Here is a 20,236-nt window from a genome sequence, read left to right as displayed (position 1 = left end):
AGCGACCGAAAAGACAGAAGGCCCAAGTCGGGTAATTACTTATCTGGGTTTGGAAATTGGCACACATCGAAACGCGAGATGCGCGTGCCAGATTCAAAAGTCCGTGTCTTGAGGGAGAAGATTCAATCTCTGCTGGGGCGGAGAAGTTATCGCTCAAAGAAATTCAGTCCATAGTCGGTTCACTAAATTTTGTGTGTCGGGCTGTCGCCCCAGGCCAAGCCTTTATGCGGCGCTTGATCTGGTTAGCCTGCGGCTTAAAAAAAAACATCATAAATTCCGCCTTTCTCCCGGTGCAAAGCTTGACTTACTCATGTGGATGGAATCCCTGGAACATTTCAATGGAGTTTCCCCCTTTTGTGATCAGGGCTTGCTTATGGAATTCCATTTCTGCCGTCGTGCGTCGCCCATCGCCCGTCGTACATCATTCGTCGTGCGTCGCCCGTCGTGCGTCGCCCGTCATGCGTCGCCCGTGGTTTTTTTTTTTGTGTCATGATTGCGCAGTGGTATTTTTAACTTTGACCCTTGATCGTTTCACATGTACATGTCCTTGTTCGATCGATCCACCCTGCCTGACTCTCATTCTAGCAATAGAACTAGAAGATGTACATGGATTCGTTTTTGCAGTTGCGCCAAACTCCAATTGAAAGAAGAAATAATATCCTGACATCGGTTAAGTAACGTGTATATGAAATAACACCATTTTGGTTACATAAATAAATCAACAAAATAGACTTTTGTTACGGTAGATTGTTTTTCTCGATAACTTAGTTACTCTAGACGTAACTTCAATTTACTCGTTAACAGCCAGACTTTAGGTCTATAGCCTATGTGATATTTCTGTCTGTCCCTGCACGATATCCCACAGAACGGAATGTAAATAATAGATTATTTACAATGTTTGATTCCCAATAGTTTTCATAAGAGACGAACTGATTCAACATTATTTTGAGGGCGGGTATACCTATGATGAAATCTGCTGTATACTCCAAATTAGACATGATTTTATTTGCAGGTTGGCTCACAGAAGTCTTTTAAACAGTAACGTCAGTTGTTAGCCCCATAAATAATGCTGATGTGCTGGACAACATGTTCTCATTGGTCTATCCACCATGGCATACACACCCACAAAAACCAACACGTCATATTTTCTGAAACTTGAACCAAGTGGTAATTGCCCCTTAACAATACATTTAATAAACAGTTTGTTATCCACAGCACGTCTAGTATTTCAGGATTTCAAGGTGAAATTGAGAGGACAAGATAGAATATCTGTATTTGTTTGGCAGATTTCTGGTTGGCAGATTTCTTCCTGGAATTTGATGAAAACAAGTCGAACATTTTTACAGTATGCAAATTAGAATAACACTGTGGATAAGTTGGCCGGAACAATTTTTGCTGAAATTTTTTTTCCCCAAAAAACACTTGGTTGAATTCTCAGAGAGGCGATTTTTCTTGTCAAGGGGCAGGGGTAGTCTAGCATTATTGGAATTAATTCTGTGACTAGTATATGCTATGCAGGTGGAATTTGTACTTGCCTTATTTGGAAAAGATCTTTAGAAGTGAATAGAATCATCACATTGTCATTTGTTAAACAACGGCTTTTGCATGTCCTATGCAACCCATTTGATTGGCGACGCACGACGGCCGACGGGCGACGCACGACGGGCGACGCACGACGGACGACGGACGATGCACGACGAGCGACGCACGACGGGCGACGGACGACGCACGACGGACGATGCACGACGGGCGACGCACGACGGGCGACGCACGACGCACGACGCACGACGGGCGACGCACGACGGAAAATGGCATGTTTGGAACTGGTAAATGGCAGAATTGGGACACAACAAAAAGCAAAATGCGACGGACGACGGGCGACGGCAGATATGGAATTCCACACTTGCTTGATAGTGATGCATTAGAGTTATTTACAGATGCCACGGGTAGTATTGGTTTCGGAGGTTATTTTAGTGGCCAATGGTTTCAAGGCAGGTGGTCCTCAGAGCTGCTGGGGCTTTCGCCTTCAATTGCATACTGCGAAATTTATCCTTTAGTGATCGCTGTGCATTGCTGGGCCCCTATGTGGCGTCGCATTTGGCACAAATTCGCTGGGAGCGACGGGCAGGGCCTCTTTTCATACTTAAGGAACAACTTAATTAGTTTTCAACGTTTTCAGTTTTTAGCATGTTAATATTTTTTGTTTTAATGTTAAGGAATACAAACCAAGCAGCATCTTATTCTGGTGGGGCTTATTCCAACCGCAAGTGCAAACCACGGAAAAACCACGGACGTACATAATAACCTGGACTTGCAGCCCCTTTGTATGAAAAAGAAGCCAACCAGCGGTCATTTTACCGAACAGAGTACAAATACCTTGGTTGGCTCCCTTCTACTGACGTCAGGAAGAACAAAGGCGGGCATTGCCAGGAAAAGTTCGTATTCGGCTCGGTAAAATGGCCACAAGTGGATTCAATGATCTCTATAAGCTGATTAAGGGCATTGCGAGTCCAGATTTTAGTATGCACGTCCGTGGGAAAAACACGGCGTTTTTTTTTCTTCAAGTTTACTCTTACTTCATTTGCATAGCAGTTTAAGTCACAAGGTAGATTGAAAATCTGTGACTTGCACCTACTTGTACCAGTGGGGGCTAGTTTATTCTTCGGTAATTTGCATAGTAGTTTAAGCCACGTGACAGATTGAAACACTTTCACTAGCACCTACATGTTCAGGTGGGGCTAGTTTCCAACCGTAACTGCGAACGCTGGATACACACGGTGGATAGGTGCCAAGGATGCCAAGCGTTTCAAGTTTTGGGCAAGCGTGCCCCCTTTATTTTATGGCAAAGGTGCCAAACTTGTGTGCTTCAAATTAAAGAAAAGGAAATAAAAGGGCGGCTCGAAGAACCATGCCCAAGAAACAGAAAATTCTGGTAGTTATGCATTGTCAATGTGTCGTCGGAAGTGGCAAACCGTCTTGGAGTGTGTGCACTTATAAAACCACCTTCCCTGATTTGCCCTCAAAGTGTACACTTCAAAGCCTGTTTTATCGCAAGAAAAGTCACTCTTAAAATGTCAAACTGGAAAAATTGCGGCCTGATTTCTAATTTACATTTTCACATTTAATTCTATCGCTGTTGTATTTGTACCATTGAAGGTTAATTTAACATGTGACTCAGATATTGTCTGTTACAATGGCCGTTAAATAAATGTAACTCGGATGTGTGGTTTCTTTGCTTGTGTTATAAAAATATTAAAAATAATAATAGAGCGCAAATTCCATAAGTATGTTCAAATGCTCTTACCAAATGAATAAACAAAAGTTACATTATATAAGTAAAATTAAATAAAAAGACTAATAAAACACTTATACATTACACAATACGAGAACAAAAAAAAAATAAATAAAACCAGCCCAGGGTGCAGCTACTTTCCAAAGTCAGCTCTGAATCAATATGCTTTCACTTGAATCTTAAAATGTATCAGTGATGAAATCTGACAGATCATCTCTGGAGAAGAATTCCACAAAAAGGGAGCTGCCATACCGCAAAAACCGTGGTGTTAAAACAAACACCTTTGGGTGTTATCAGATGACAACGCCATAGCATCGCTGGACAGTGGTGTTACTTTGTACACCGCACTGAAAAGTGTTAAAAGTAACATCAAATAACACCAAAAATTTAACACCACTGTTGGTGTAGTACCCTGGTGTAGAACCCAGTTTTTGCAGTGCACACAGAAAGCTCGTCGTCCAAAAATACTCACTGCCCTCCCTTTGGAATAATCTAATTACATGATGTTATTTGATCTCAATTAATATTTCGAATTTTCTTTGATATTAAATAAATCACTGAGATAGTGTGGTGCCATACCACGAAGAGCCTTAAATGTCAGAAGTAATATTTTGAATTGTATCCTGAAAGAAACCGTTGATCAATGTAACTGATGTAATATGGGTGTAATCCATCTAAACATCATGAACATGTTGGGGAGCTGCATTCTGAACGCTTTGTAATTTTTAGTGAGCTGTTAATAAGGTAAACCGTGAAACAAGCTGTTGCAGTAATGCAACTGACTACAGTTAAAAGCACGGATTAAAACAGTTAAATTATTAGTAGTCATGTATTTGCGTATTTACCTAATATTATGACTATTAAGAAATCCTGTTGAGACAGTACATGTACATTATGTATGCTTAGTCATGGATTACATGTACGTGGAGTTAAACATGACACCTAAATTACGTTCACATAAGGATGCACATACGTTTTTACGGGTTTTTACCTTTGTATGTAAAAAAATACATCTTGAAAATAGTTCGCGGTACCCGCTGCTTCATTTGACTCGGTAAGCTCGGTGGTCGAGTTGTTAAGACATCTGCACTAGTAAGCAGGAGGTTGTGGGTTCGAGTCCCACCCGAGTAAGCTTATGAGGTTTTTTCGCAAGCTCTCGGACAAGCACTGAGCATACAGTGCTTATTAATATACGTTGGGTAAGGGCAAAACCTGTTATATATAATTAACATCTCCCCAACGCTAAAATACATCTTGAAAAAAAAATCTTGAAAATTGTTCATGCATGTGAAAAGCTTTCTAGAACTCGAGTTATTCTCATCAATGAGTTTATTATAAAAAAAAATTGCGACGTAGGTCGTTGTGCGTCTAGTTTGCTTATGAATTGTTTCTAGACAGTTTGAATTTGGCTTTGCCGATGCCTTACGCAATCAACTTTGACGTTCTGGAATTAAAAACGTAACTGATCTGACGTGAACTTAAGGAAAACAGACTGCGAGCCATGCTCAACATTTCTGTTATTACTCTTGTTAATGTATATCATACATTTGTGTGAATCATTTCATTAAAAGAATTACAGTAAAATTGTGTGAGGTATAATTTATGGGTCATGTATTGAATTCCTGGTTTGTCTGTTAGGATCGGGACGCTAACCGTTCGACGAACTTTCCTAACAGACTATAGTGCACAAACACCGTCCCATGGTCATTTGATACAGGTGTGGCATTCACGAAGGCTCAACAGAACATGAATGCGATAACTGAATGAAGTTCAAAATTCATTCGGGACTCAGGTGTGACAATGCATAAGGAAGGTCGAAGGCACAAACAAACGTTTCTGCTCACGTGGATGCACAACAAAATGTTGTGGGATGAAAATGTAATGTCAGGATATCAATATTAAGATCTCTCTACATTCACGACAAGGGGGTGCTTGGGATAGATTGATAAAGTGACGAAACCTGTCTGTTTGCTTTAGCTGTCAACAGCAGATGTGCAATATAAAAATGACCAGCTGACAAGCGAGCGTATTATTTCCAGCCATCGCCAAGTTAACTGAAGTAGCATCATTCACAGAGTAATGAACTAACCTTATCCCTGGCACATATCTGTTTCTTGCCATCCACCTTGATGACCCGGGAGAACCTCATGAAGCGATGACAGTCAAAGCTGCTGGAGATGCCCAGGTTGTGGCAGTCTCGCAGGAAGTAGTCCCACTTGTCCACGTCGATGCCATTACGCTTGTTGGCCACGATATCGTACAAGAAGTGCTCTTCCTTACTGCGTCCTTTGCATTGCCACAAGTCCTGCAATGAAAATCGTACCCTAAACCAACTGCACCAACTATGCTGATGTTGAAACTATAGTGGCGTATCCCGTGGGGGGGGGGGCAACCCCCCGACATCATGTTAGCTGAATTCGCCGTTGGTTGAAACCCTTAAGTTTTAATGCATACAACAAACTTAGCCAATGTAGTGTAATACAAAGGTAAATCAATATACAACAGATGAGCATTTCTTTATGAAGGGAAAAACGGAAGACACATTGATAAAATCGAGTCATAAGTAAACGCAATCATCCTTGGAAATGTTTAGAACGTTTGTAAGGTCTGTTGAACATGTATTGCACCTGTCAAATTCTGTGAATTTGTTTTGTTCTGGATAAATCAAAAGACTCTTCTCTAAAAAGGACTTAAGATGAAGCATGCACCACATTAGTGTATTTCTGAGAGTGTGGTGGAATCTGTTCATTGAAATTTGTGATTGAGATCTGAAACGGAATGAATATTCCCAAATGTTTTACTATAATGAGAAGCTATTGTGTGGTCTCTGACTTATACACGATTTCAAACGTGCTCGACACCGCGGGGTGGAACAAGGGAGGAGGCCATCAGAAAGTGTGTATTTCATATTGTACATGGTTCTGGTGGTCTCAAAGGTAGCTTTATGGAAAATTGGCAAATTTATTTAGTTCATAAAGTAAACACAAAATCAGCTTCATACAGTTTGCACTCGGTTTGGACACGTTTGGCACAGCATTGTGGTTTTACGTTTTGGGGGGAAGTATGCAATATTCATTAGAACCCCAATGGGATTTCAACAATCTTACATACATATATTAACTGAGGCTGCGGACAGAGTCAGGGTTTAATACATGTCGAGTTAAAAAAAAAAGGACTCAAACTTTTTTTTTGATGAGCATAGTGCATTTTTAATAAACAGGTTCTTAAATATACTGCATATTAAAGTAAACTGTGTATTAAAACATCAAATGCTTTATTTAACCGAGTGATATTTTACGGACAATCCTCATGCTCTAAACGTATTTCTCAAAACTAAACGAAAATTAACAACCCTAAGATATTTTACGATTTGAAAGCATTCAACCCTTCTCAAGTAAGAAAGATCAAAGCAAACTGAATTTTATAAAATGAAATTTCGGGTAAAATGTTTATGTGTCTAGTTTCGTCACCTTTAACACATGGGGTTTTCCCCTGACGACGCAAGGTTAAACTGTACTCGGTTGTTTTGAAATATTTTCCATAAAATACGTTACGTTTTCAAAATCATTCGAGTCTTAAAACATGTTAGGTTTGTAAAATCCCATTGGATTTCAAGAAATGCATTTGAATCATGTGGATTTCGAATGAAAATTTGTTTGGGGAAAATGCCTTTTAACTGAGATTCAAAACGCCATTTTAAAATTGATTAAACGTATTGTCCTATTTTCTGAAAGCATTCTATTTCTCCAAACATGATTATATTCCAACCACTTTTACTCTACGTCTGTGTCAGACTGGCAGATCCTGATCACGTTATTACAACATTATGTCTTAGATGCGCGTAATTCTGGTTGGCCACTCACGGCTACAACTGACTAATGTGATACGGTACTTCCGTTTGCTGAAGCGACATGGCTTGATGGGGACTTGATGATTAGTGCAACATGCACATGCCCACTATTTGGTCGCAACTGCACAATGTTTACACTCATTCATTGGGAGCTGGTTGGGCATGCAATTCTCTCAACACAGTTTCTGCATACCAGCTGTTGCCATTAAAACTAATTTGGAAAGGAAAAACTGCAAGAGAATGGGGTAACAAAGCCTGGAATTGCAATCAGACAAACGGGAAATTTTCCGGTCACTTAAATTAAACTTTTTTTCTGACCAAAAGATTTAGTCAAAATGTTTGAAGGATGTTTGAACACATAACGTGATGAAAAACAATAAACATGCCGAGTTGAGTGTCAACTTCTTTATAGAATATATCTAATCAAGGCAAATCTCAATTAAATCATAAATGTCTGAGATATCGTAATTTTCCATAATGTCGTCCATGTACTTCCATTGAAATGACATAAATGCTTGCTTGCTGCAGGTGAAAAAGACTTTATGTCAAAGTCAGTGTATGTTCTTCCCTAGGATGTTGTAGATGAATAACATGCGCTCCAGTTTTGGAAATTGGTTTCGGTTTTCTTTCAATTCCCTGTTTGAAAGTTCAACTGCATTTTTGAGATCTCCTGAGAGAGAGAGAAATCTCCTCTCTGTCGCTGATGTAGACTCGTGTACACTTAAACACTAAGATGTTTTCATGACCTACTGGACACATGACTACACATCCGGAGCGCGCTCACTGAATCTTAAACTGGGGACACTGTTTTGATTAAAAGACGACGTTCTTAATTGTAGCCTGATGGAATAGGCTTTAATTAACGCATAGTTCCTCAATTTTACATTAGGTGGGACACAAAAAGTTCCTAGCGGGTCATCAGGGTGCCTATGCAATGTGGAGAACATATAATTTTATGCATGCATGCACCAGTTATGGGGACTCAAAACATTAAGCGTCCAAGAAACTAGGATTAAATGCATTGAAAGTTCTATTTTCTTACCTGCGGCTTTGGTGGATTAATCAATTCCTTAATGAATATTATGTCTTTCTTGTCCAAAATCTTAGTCAGACCGTTGGACGCGATCAGATGATCAAACATCTTCAGTGATGCCTCCTCATGCTTTTCGCGTGGGAGAAGAATTACAGTACATCATTACTTTGACAAAAAACAGACACCATATATCTACCACTGTATTTCACTTAAAACAAGATACCATGAGATAATAACACATGCATATGTAAGATCGAAACACAAAGAAAGCATTCCGCTCAAGTTATGAGGATTATGGATTCGTGCCTTGAAATGGTTGAACATGCATCCACGTACAAGTACCTGTCAAACAATATTACAGTTTGGCATCAGTGTCCTGAACTAATCTTTGACAGAAATAACTTCTTTTTAACACTTTTCCATTTCTGGCAGGAAATTTGATCTCTCATCTCTTTAACAAGTAGGGGCTTACTCGATCAAACAAGAATTTGGCCTTTAGTTCCATTTTTAAAAACTGTTCTCATAGATTTAGTGACCCAGACAAATCCGAGTATCAGACATTCACTTAACCCTCAGTAAGGAACGCTAGCCATACCAGCTACAGCATCGTTATTGGGTCTTTGTTCTTAACGTTGAATAGAACAATACTGTATTTCTACAACCATTGGAGGCTTTGTGATTTTACATTTAGTATGCTCCTAAATATTGATTGCAAGGTCATCTGACGCCTCCGTGACCAATAGATAGGCTGTCTAGAGTCGAATTCAGGTATATGGTTTTCGATCCCTAACCAGAGAAATATTTATACTGCAAAGTGCAACTTAGTTTCGTGTGTGGTGAGGTGTGTAACCACCTCCCCCTCCCCCGAAAGAAAAAAAACACACCAAGGTTCACGTGTGTGGGTAAATAAAAAAAATCGGACGTACATTTCAGTGAGACTTTTCCCTTTCTTTCATGTTAGTTCAAATTTGAATTTAGATTTTCAAACATCACTCATAGAAGTGTATTTCTGGAAAAACGGCGTGAGCAGGCTGCTCCTGCAAAGATCAGTTCAAATGAACAGTGCCAGTGTACAAGACACCAGTCTTCTTTAGAGCTGTAGTGTAATTCGACCACTAGAATTAGACGCCGTCACTGCGTCACTGCGTATACTGGTAAATGTGGTAAGGTGCTAAGCGTGCGTCACATGCCTCTTCGACCAACAGGTTGTCGTAATTATCCAATTGCACGCGCGCGTTAAGCTAAAGAATGTGTGATTGCGGTGCCACCGCAGGTATGCAGTCTAATCGGATTAGTCTATAGACATAGAAAAACCAATAATAGACCACTTGAAGTGTACAGAAGATGATGTACAGAAGATGAAAATCACAGCAATTTTATGATGCTTTTTTCCTGGATATATTGAACAAGATGCATTTTCGGTTTCAGAAAAAAAAACCTCATCCAAATCAGGCCCATTAAAATTAATACACATTAAAATACCATTCTCAGTTTTGAAAAAAATATACCGATTGCACAGTGAGATATTCTTTTACTTGGTAAAACAAAAACAAATACTGGGTTTTTGGAATCTCTTTTTATTTTTATTATTTGCGACGTGTAATTTCAGACGAAGCTTTTATATCATTTTCAGTTGTGTTTCATGTTACATGTTCTTCTTTGGACCATTTTAAAATTTTGACAATTTTGTTAAATAGTTTTCATAATTGCCTTGATCCAGAAATAGTTATTAACAAAGTACTGTTGGAATGAAATCCTTTCCAAAATGTTAGCTATATTCACATTTTGCAATACAAGGAGAGGGTCCTTCCAACTTTCATTATTTTAACACCGTATACTGGTAAATGTGGCTCGTATTGAACATTAACTTTCAGGTAACTGCGTGCAGGTAACACAAAATTCACATAATCTGGAAATGACCAAAACTCATATCTTTCTCCAGTTCAACTGCCCATGAACCATGTTCTATTAATTGTAATAAAGATGTGTAAATGCCGACCAATGACCAGAACCTGGAAATATGTGTATGGCTACCGTCATGAAAATATACGGCAGGATATTTGTAGTTTTGTTATGAATATAAATTCAAGTTCCATTTAGCTATTCTTTTTGATTCGTACCAACAGACTATGCTAAAATAGCACGCTGTCTCAATTCAACAAATCTGCCCCGATCTTCCCCATCTAACAGTCATTATTTTAATTCTGTGGAGATTTCTGGGATTCGACGATATTTTGTTGTGTTTTCGTCTAGGGATATAAAATCTACTTACCGTCCATTTGCTTTGTTGTTTTGGTGTAACTTTGGGAATGAACATGTTGTCAAACACGTGGGAGAATGGGCCGTGACCTAGGACATAATCAAAAGATTCAAAAGAAGAAAATAAAATGGCGGGCGCGGATACGGGGTCAACCCCCCGGCTATGAGATCCCCTCATAGCAAAAATAATAATAAAGATAATAAATGGGGAAAAGAATAGAAAATAACTAGGGTAGGTGCACCAATACCACTGCTGTAACAATGTTATGGCATGTACATGTACAATGTGTCATCTTTTTGTTTTGGGAGGGGCGGCGGGGGTATTCAACATTTATTTCAACATTGCCCCCAAAAGACACACATGTAGTACATTGTATTTAGATTAAAAATGCATTTAAACAATTAAATTATTACGCGGGACAAATAATATTAACACTTGAGCACAAAAACATCTAGTTAAGTGGGTGAACTGGGTGACTGGCAAGGACTCTACAAACATTAGATATACAGGAATGAGACAAGATTTAACCGTGACTGAATCCATCTATCTGATGGGAACATTGTATTATAATTGAGTGGCATCACAAAGTTTCCAAATTTATATATTAAAACCCTAACTCGCGAGGGTGGGTAAAATCATATTAAAATTGGAGGATTCAGGGCTGTTAGGGTTAGAGTTTTGGGGTAAGCTTCTAGCATTAATATGTAACAGTTTCATATTATTTTGGCTGAAATCTTTCAGAAAGTCGTTTTGGTCAAAATAAACAAATTGGATATCCAAACATTCAACAGTTAAGTCTGGATCTATGTCACAATTCACAATCCGTAGAATGATCCTCCAAGGTTCACAAAGTAAAGGGACTAAGTACAGTAAATATTACTTTACTCACATGACATGAAACGATAAACCATGTTTTGTCTCATTCCTGTACATATACACAACACAACAACCAAGTGAGACAACATAGATAAATGTTAGAATACATTAATGCTATGATGAGGTGCGCTGCCGATAAGTGATCAGCCCTCTCCCCGAGCTGATAGGAACGGAACGGGCCGTCGCAAATCTTGTAGCGTATCAACGCTTGAACTGACCATGGTAGGCGAAGTCGACTTTTAATTCCTTGAAAATTCCTTCCGCTGGGATCCGATATTGGGGGTGACATTATCAGTTATAAAGATATTAGCGATCACCGTGCTGAAGGAGCCTGCAGTGAATGGGCCGAGAACGGCGGAGGCCGGCTTCTGTCGTGCCTGGACTCGTACCGGGTACTTGGCCCGTTCTATGTGCGCGGTCTATCTCGATGTCCTCTGCCCCATCGAGTTTCATGTGGTTAGTGAGAACATTCCGAACGAAATCCTCATAGGACTGACCATCCTCAGAAGATTCTGGGATTCCCTGGAGGATGACACTATTTCGACGCTCCAGGTAGTGCCCAGGTTGTACTCGGTATTTTTGCAGACCTGTTTGATGGCGGCATCGTGCTGGACGAAAATCACTGACTTCTTCAAGTCGTTGACATCTGTTGAGTTCTGACACAACTGCTACTGTAATTCTTGGAAGCTACATTCCAGAGATGTCAACCTTAATTCTAGTTTGCTGATCGATCGATCGATAGTTGGGCGATCTCTGTCTTTCTTGTTACGGGGGTTATTCGTCATTTTCGTTTGCTGATTGTCGCTCATGGTTGTAATACAGCATCAGGTGTACGCTAGGATGTGAATATCGGTTCTATGGCGGAGTTTTGATAATTCTTGAATTTTCGGGGAAGAGCGAAATCGGCGCGTACACCTCCATGCTCTTACGCTTGTCCCAAAATTTAGTTCAATGAGATTTATTTTTTAAAAATCTCAGGCGTAGCCCCCCCCCCTGCTGGAAAAACCTCTGAATCTGCCAATGAATAGGGGGTCAAAATTATAGCAATAATTCGAGACTACGTGCAAAACTAATTATAGAAACAGGTAGATGATTAGGCACCTGAATTCAGGCTCACACATTGACAACTACGGGTCTGTTTGTTTCACGCGGATCTGGATCGCGATCAGTGATCCAACACTGGTTCACTGACACCAGCACCCACGTAATGGATATAGAGCGAACCAGCTTTGGGATAACTGACCGAGATCCTATCTATATCCGTGTGAAACAAACAGACCATGGTATGAATCCATATCATAGTGTGGGGATATTCTCTTTACACTACATAATACATGTCAACATACTACAGTTCATAAAAAAGATATGCATTAAGAGCGTGTCCACGGGGGGACCATGGTCAACGGATTTGGCTGAAATTTGGTGTCAATGGGGGTCACAGGTAGCCTTGAGGTTTGCAAAATTTTAGGTCAATCCAACCTCAGCTTCAGGGCAAATGGCCCAATTATGTACTTCTTAAGTAAAATATGAGTGATTTGGGGGCTACAAAAGTTTAAACGCTTTCTGTTTAACAATGGAAAGCAGCAGAACATTGAAATTTGCAGGGCTTAGAGATTGTGTCCTGCCCCTAAATTTGCTTCATAGTTATACCTATCTATGAGTTGCTATGGGGTCATTAGTGCAGGTCTGTGAGCAATGACACTTTGATGAAAGCCCTTATCATGGTCTTTTAGACGCTTGAATAAAATATTTGTCAGCAGTTTTCAGAATGGATTTACAGGAGCCTTGTTTCAGCCCCATTTGTATTTTAGCCTTCTATCAGTTAAAACCGGTACCAATTGTGATTGTGATTCCCATTTTCGACTGCAGTCTCGATGCATTGCAAAGAAAGAAAACCTGTGTTAACCTGAAATAAATCATTTTGTCTGCCCTTAAATGCTGTATAACTATCCAAGTTTCCTAATAACAGAAACTGAGCTTTTATAGCCTGTCAATGTACACTGCAGCTACCACGAGAATCATGATTCATCTCGTATTTCTAACCCCTTGCCGCCAGCTTTTCAGTCTTTCTGATTGGTGTGGTAGACAGGTAGCCTATCCGTATCAGTGCAAGCTTTAAGGCACAAAGTTGTTAAGCCATTGTTGTGATGGTCAAGACATTGTTAAGGCCCTTGCTGCAAAGCATGGTCTGTTTAAGACTTAGGCCGTTAGAAACAAAAAGTACACAAATACTTTATTTCAATTGAGATAATAATCATCCATCAACACCCTAAAAAACTAAAAACTCAAAACAAAAGCCCAATTATTTTAAAACCACAAAAATGGAAAACCTGAAAACTTCAATTAGTCCATTAAGATAAAACCTTTTCAACCACGACACGACCAGGCCTTATTTGGGAAACAGGTTGGGAATGATTATTTTGGGAATGACACATCATTATGCATAAATCAATGCAATCAATGGATGGCATCAAGCCATATTGCCTCATAGGTCATACTGCTTCTGTACAGTGTACTGGAGAAGCTGTCTCTCAACCGATTCCACAGCATTATCCAAAGCCTAGTCCTTGCATGGTAGTGTCCCTGATTTGTGTAAGAGAGTAAGGCCTGAAAATAACTGTCCATCAATTGGTGGCTATCCATCCTTGATAAGGAAGGTGATAAGGAACTGGAGCTCTGAATTCTTTGGTTGTGGAGTGGGAGCCCAAGAAGAATCCAGGGCCCCTAAATCCTGTGTAACATTTTCGTCAGTTGATGAAAACTGAGAATGTAAGCTGGAAAATGAGAAAATAGATAAATCCTGTGAGATAATGCAACACACAGAAGGTTATGACATAAACAGAGGGGGCAATGGACTACCCCACTCAGAACCCTGAAGGCAGAATGGCAATTGGGCATTTGTATGGAGAACATTGCAGGGTGGGCTGCCTCTGTTGAATAAAATAATGGGCCGCTGGGCTGGATAAATTTACTGTTGAAAAAAAAAATTATCTTGGAAAACTTCTTCCTCCATTCCCCTGAAATATCAAAAATTTGCCTCAGACACTTCATTATAATTACTGAGCAGTGGTTGCCTGTGCTAGTTTTAATTGAAACCTATGCAGTCTGCAACTGCAAAACCCTCCCCCTTGCCCCAAGTGAGATTTCAAAAATGATAAAATGGATTGCTCCGCCTACAGCCCCCCCCATCTTGGTAAACAAATAAGAGGTTTGCATACAATTTATCATCTATCTAGTTACCAATACTTCAGGAATGGGATGCACTCGCCATTAACTGTGAAAACCAATCAGATTTGATAATATGGCGACATCAGGGACCTGGCGACGACAAGGTCATAGTATCTTACTTGCAGGCTTGATCAGGGAAGAGTTCCATACATGGATATCCTGTGCACAAGCCCAGGGCACTTGCCTAAAAATTCAAGTGTTTTCGAAGTAAATGCTTTAGTATTACTTATTACTAAAAGTGACTTTAAAGGACGTTATCACTTCTGGTGGCTAGTAAACCACAAGGGAAAATTAATGAGGTGTGGATATGGAACTCTTACCCTTGGTCAATGGCGCATACAAATATAGTATAGGGAACCATTTGCTCAATTGCACGTTACAGGCGTGTATCATAAATCAGGCCTATTTTCTTACCTCAGTGACCTGGGATCAATTGATCAACATGCTCCATCTTGCAAACACTTCTTGACTGGTTGTTTTGTTTACACTACGAACATGACGGAATAATCTGCCTTTCCTTTCATGGAGTGGATGACGACATTTCCACTCAACACTCACATCAGGTGCCTAGACTTTCCGCATTTGCAGATGGCTTCGTATATTTGTGGTACACTGACGAAGACGCACTGTATGCTCCTTGCAGATATGACTAGTAGGAGCGATGAACCTACCAAACACTGCATTTGATAGTTTGAATGCAGTTCCCATCAACTTTAAATTGCATTACGAGCCACGAACCTTCAATCCGCACTGGCAAGTTATGTGATAACACCCTCTTTTGATACTGGGTACAGGTGGTTGTGTCTGTTGTGCAACCTGAGTGGGCAGCAACCTGACTGTACACTCCTCCAACACCTATTTACACCAAAGGTTTTATGTGAGGCCAGCAAAAAGGTTTTTTGTTTTTGCTAGGTTATAACAACAATCTACTCCAAAATGTGAATTAAAAGGAAGCAATTGCCTTCAGAACTGTCTGAATTTGCGTGATCTAAATTTGAAGATTGTTTTCATTTTTGTTGACCATTATAAACAAAGGCGGGAAGAGCTTACAAATATTTTATTTTTTGTTATAGTAGATGCATATCTAAACCATATTTTAGCCACGTTTTGTTACCGTCAGCCCTGCACTAATTAAGTTATAGTCTGACACGTTGATGGCTCTTTTTCTCCAAAGGGCTGATACATGTTTTTCTAATGCCTCGATATCTGAAGTGAATTATTGCACATCCACAATTTTTATTTCATCGCATAGAGGATAAAGAGCTCTTTCTTTTGACGTATAATTTTATCATAAGCTATAAAATTTAAGGGTACAAATGAGGCTGTTATTATACGCTAAATATGCCTTTGAATAACTCCCCAGAACTGTACCCATTTTGCTGAAAAAATACCGGCGCCCAATACTGGGCCACTGTAGTATTATAGATCGAGTTACTCCACCGGGTGATATCGTGCCGGGTGGGGATCAAATAGCCAGGATTTGAACTCAAAGTGCTGACCTCCCCCACTTTTTCAAATTTGTAAGATTTTGCATGGCCGTCTCGTGAACTAACAATTAATTACGATGTTTAGATTCAATCTCAGTTGTGACAGCTCTTTAATTTTGATTCACTTTTTACGAATGAGAATTTTATATTGTCTTCCCAAGTAGTAGGGAATGGAGAGTTCTGGACCACACGCCCCTTTTTACCCGGTTTTTGTTCAAAACCCTTGGGTAGTACATCGACCAAAAAAATCGTCGAAACCTTTCCGGTGGGAAAAAATGGGAAAATCCAGAAATGACGTGAGACCCGTTTTTGGGTCAACCACCCTGGGTAGTACATCGACCCCAAAAAACCCGGGGAATTTCGCTCAACTTTTGACCCCGACGCCGCTCGCTTCGCTCGTGGTAAACAATTCGTGACTGGCAATCACTCGCGAGCAAGTCGAGACTTGAACTCGTGACCTCTACTTAAAGCGCGGCTCTGTTCAAAGCAAAACAAACCGCCTTAAATAAATGATCTATTTATAAAAAAAACATGTCAAGTCAAGTCGATAGAAAAAAATGATAAAAATTTGAGAAATCTATATATAAATAGAGACATGAGCAGCCTTTTACACAGATCAATACTAACGAAATTTAATCGATTTAAGAAGGCGTTTTTAGAAGATTTTGTCAAACGGTATAACGTTCCGCTGTCGGCACCAAAACGTAAACATCATACACGATTTGAACTAATAAACGCTATCAAAGAGGATCAAAAACAATTTAGATATCTCCCGCGTCAGTCATATCGACAGCTGTTGAAAACGGTACAAAAATATAATATTCCTTATGCAAACAAAGACAGATACGCCAAGCAGGACTTTATCAATGCGATTAAAGCTTACACTAAGCCCGAGGAAATTGCGGAAGTCGACATTAGAAACCTCAGGCGCTTTCAGGGTAATTTTCGCAATTGGGAATTGATACCCCGTTTCTTTAAATATGACCTGATACACTTTTTTGATTTTTACAAAACTGTCATCGAGAAAAAAGCTTTGGAAGAACTGAAAGAAATTGGTTCGTACAAATTGCAAACGGTTCTAAAAGTTCAGTTTAGATTGGAAAAACCTGAAAAAAATGAATTTGGCGTATTCCCCTTTCCGAGCGACACGATGCAGTCGCAAATAAAGCCGACGTTAAAAATGCACTCGCTGAACAATGCGAAGCGCAAATAAAAGAGGTGGAGGCTCATACACAAAAAGGCTCGGCTGGATCTTTGACAAAGTTGTCGATTTTTACATCAACGTGGTTAAATATAATCCAGTGGGTTCTTCTTACATTCTGTTGCCTAAGGAACTGTTAGACAAAAAAGCAATCATAAACGTCAAAAATAAAGATCAGGAATGTGTCCGATGGGCGTTGCGAGCAGCTTTAAAGTTATATTCAGACGACGTCAAAAGTCAGCTAGAAACAAATCCAAAATATAAAATACATGACGAGCGGCCTTCGACTTACCGGTCAGAATCAGATGGTTTAAATTTTACAAACGTAAGCTTTCCAACACCGATTTCACAAATCCCGCGTATCGAATCGCAAAATAACTTGGTGATTAATGTGTTTGGTTACACCAAAAAAGACGGTCGTTACGTTCTCCACAAAAGCAAGCGGCCAGAAGAAGCAGCAAGCGGAGCGAGCGGAGCAAAGCGAAGCGAGCAACGACCGGAGGGAGTACGAGCGCAGCGAGAACCGATCAATTTACTTTACTTTAACAAGGGCGAGAAGAACCATTATTGTTGGATTAAAAATTTTTCTAGGTTAACGAGTGACATCGATCATCACAACGGCCAAAAACACTGGTGTTTCAATTGCATGTCGCATTTTCAAACGGAAGAAAAGTTGACCAGCCACAAAGAAGATTCGGTTCGACTTCTTTATACCGGGAACCCACGTCTACCACGGTCAAAGCGTACTTAAACGTTTTTCTTTTAACTCGGTCCCAGGGTAAATAAAGTACGTCCATTTGATGCGGGTAATTAGGTTTGACCGATTTTGATTGCAACATTGTAGATCTGGATATGTAATGTGGTGCGAGTAAGTATATTTGCCAAACGGCTTGCTTTTTTTGCCAGTTTCTGACGACCGATTTGTCCGCACCGGTCTTTTCGTGGAGACGACCCACCGCGCTTTCTCCTCGCCAGTAACCCTGTGGACTGTAAAATAGTTTTTTAAAAGTTTGGTCCATTTTAAAAATACTAGTTTTTAAAGTTACGCAAATCGGTAAGCCAACAACCCGACTACCGCAGTTCCACCTAAAATTCAAACAAACTCGCGAATCTTTTGATCCTCGGAAGGCTCGTAAAAATCGGACAATTTAGGCTCTGGCGGTAACGACGTGGTACGCTCACCGGTCAATTCCGAATAAGCTCGTAGGGCTTCGTCTACGTTTACAAATGTCTGCTGACTCGCGCGTTCTTGTCTCATTCTTTCGTTTAAAAAGTCTAGCATTGTACGCGTTTTTGTTCCCACTCTTCTTTCGCTTGCGCCAATTGCTCCAACGCGAGGTCGTGACGCTTTCGTTCTTCGTCAACTTTACTTTTTGATAAACTGCTAAATAAAAAATTTGATCCCGTGAATGCCAAGGCGTTTACTATTGCTCCTCCAACCATCATTAAAGCACTAGCCATTTTTAAAATAAGGTTAAATTAAATAAGAATCGTATTATATAAAAGTAATGTACACCAAAACGCTTAACCCGAGTCGCAGGCTTAAAGTTCCTCGCGCGATCAAAGGCAAAAGAAGAGAGGTCACTATTACACACAACCCGAGCACTATAGCCGCGGGTCACACGTTAAACGTAAAATTTCCAGCTCTAGGTACGGGCGAAGTCATGGTGCCCGGTACGGCAAAGTTGGCTTTTAAACTGGATCTAGACGGCGCCTCGGACGACAACAGGACGGTTTATAACAACGTGGCGAGAAACTTGGTTTCGGAAATCAATGTGAGTCTACAGGGAAACAAGATCGTAAGTTACCGGGATGCGGACGTATTTCACAATTTTAAGGACAATTGGTTACCCCTTTCGCAGACTAAAGATATGGCGTACTTTGGTTTGGAAAGGGAAAATGTAGCTAAGATACGTCTAGGGGCTGACGATGCTAATGCCGCCGCAAACGACGGTAAAGACAAGGCATTAGCCGACGCTTTTAAAAACAGATACGCGATTCCACTGGACACGCCTATGTTGACGGATCACGCTTCGTTTTATCCTTCGTGGTTTAAAGAACCTCTGACGTACCAACTGACTTTTAACTGGCACGACAAAGTGGTCAACTCGTCAGATACCGCCGCAGAATACTCCATTTCGGACTTGACCTTGGAATACGAAGTCGTCACCAATCGAGACTTGGCGCAAACACTGAGAAACAAAAAAAACGATGTATTACCTATTCGACCGGATTCATTCTTGGAAGAAGCAAGCGGTAAACAAGAGCGACACGCTGTGGAACATCAGCATCGATCAGACGATCAAGAGCTTGAAAGGGTGTTGATTCTATTCAGAGATCCGACGATCAAAAACCCGCAAAAATTTTATAATCCGCACATCACAAAGACGGTCGTCACGGTCGAAGGGAAGCCTAATCAATTGTACTCGCAGGGTCTGTTTGAATATCAACATTGGAACGAAGTTACAAAGTACTTTGGTGATTCGGATAAAGAATTGGCTAGAGGGGTCGTCCGACGACAATTTTGCCCACGGATCGGGTAGGCCTCTCGGTGGAGGAGGAGACATTTCTATACAGATGGAACGAACGGCCGAAACAGCGGGCGCGCTGACGATGTACGTATTTTTGGTGATGGATTCTCAACTCACGGTAGAGGACGGAAACTTTAAAAGTCTGGTTTATTAAATGAGCGAAGCGAATAAACGAAGCGAGTATTACCGTAGCGAGAACGACCGTAGCGAGAACGACCGTAGCGAGTACGAGCGTAGCGAGAACGAGATCTTTAAAAATCCTCACTGCGCCTTAATCGTTGGCAAAACTGGGTCGAGTACAACTCAGTGGATTTTAAATCTATAAGAGACTGAATACCGTTTTGCGTTTGAAGCCATTGTAATTATATGTCCGACGCTTTTTAAAAACAAAACTTATTTAGAACGACTGTGGGTATACAGCGACGAAGGTGTTTACCTGTGTGATTTAGATCGGGAAAGACTAGAATTAAACGAGGCG

The 20,236-nt window shown here is 40.4% G+C and overlaps 1 protein-coding gene across 1 annotated transcript in view; it reads right to left on the bottom strand.

The window, feature by feature from the left end:
* LOC147795330 (deoxynucleoside triphosphate triphosphohydrolase SAMHD1-like) overlaps positions 1–20,236 on the bottom strand; it is a 36,366-nt gene that overhangs the window by 3,810 nt on the left and 12,320 nt on the right. Inside the window, exons 5-7 of the mRNA XM_087132047.1 lie at positions 10,448–10,524; positions 8,185–8,304; positions 5,382–5,597 (exon numbers count right to left, since the gene is read on the bottom strand). Coding sequence (XP_086988173.1) covers positions 5,382–5,597; positions 8,185–8,304; positions 10,448–10,524 — 413 coding nt within the window. The remainder of the gene's footprint in view (positions 1–5,381; positions 5,598–8,184; positions 8,305–10,447; positions 10,525–20,236) is intronic.

The sequence above is a fragment of the Acanthaster planci genome, unplaced genomic scaffold (assembly GCF_054643075.1).
Source record: "Acanthaster planci isolate LZ-2023a unplaced genomic scaffold, COTS_SCS Contig70, whole genome shotgun sequence".
NCBI lineage: Eukaryota > Metazoa > Echinodermata > Asteroidea > Valvatida > Acanthasteridae > Acanthaster > Acanthaster planci.
Note: the sequence above shows the minus strand (reverse complement) of the source record. Positions and strands in the feature narration are given on the sequence as shown.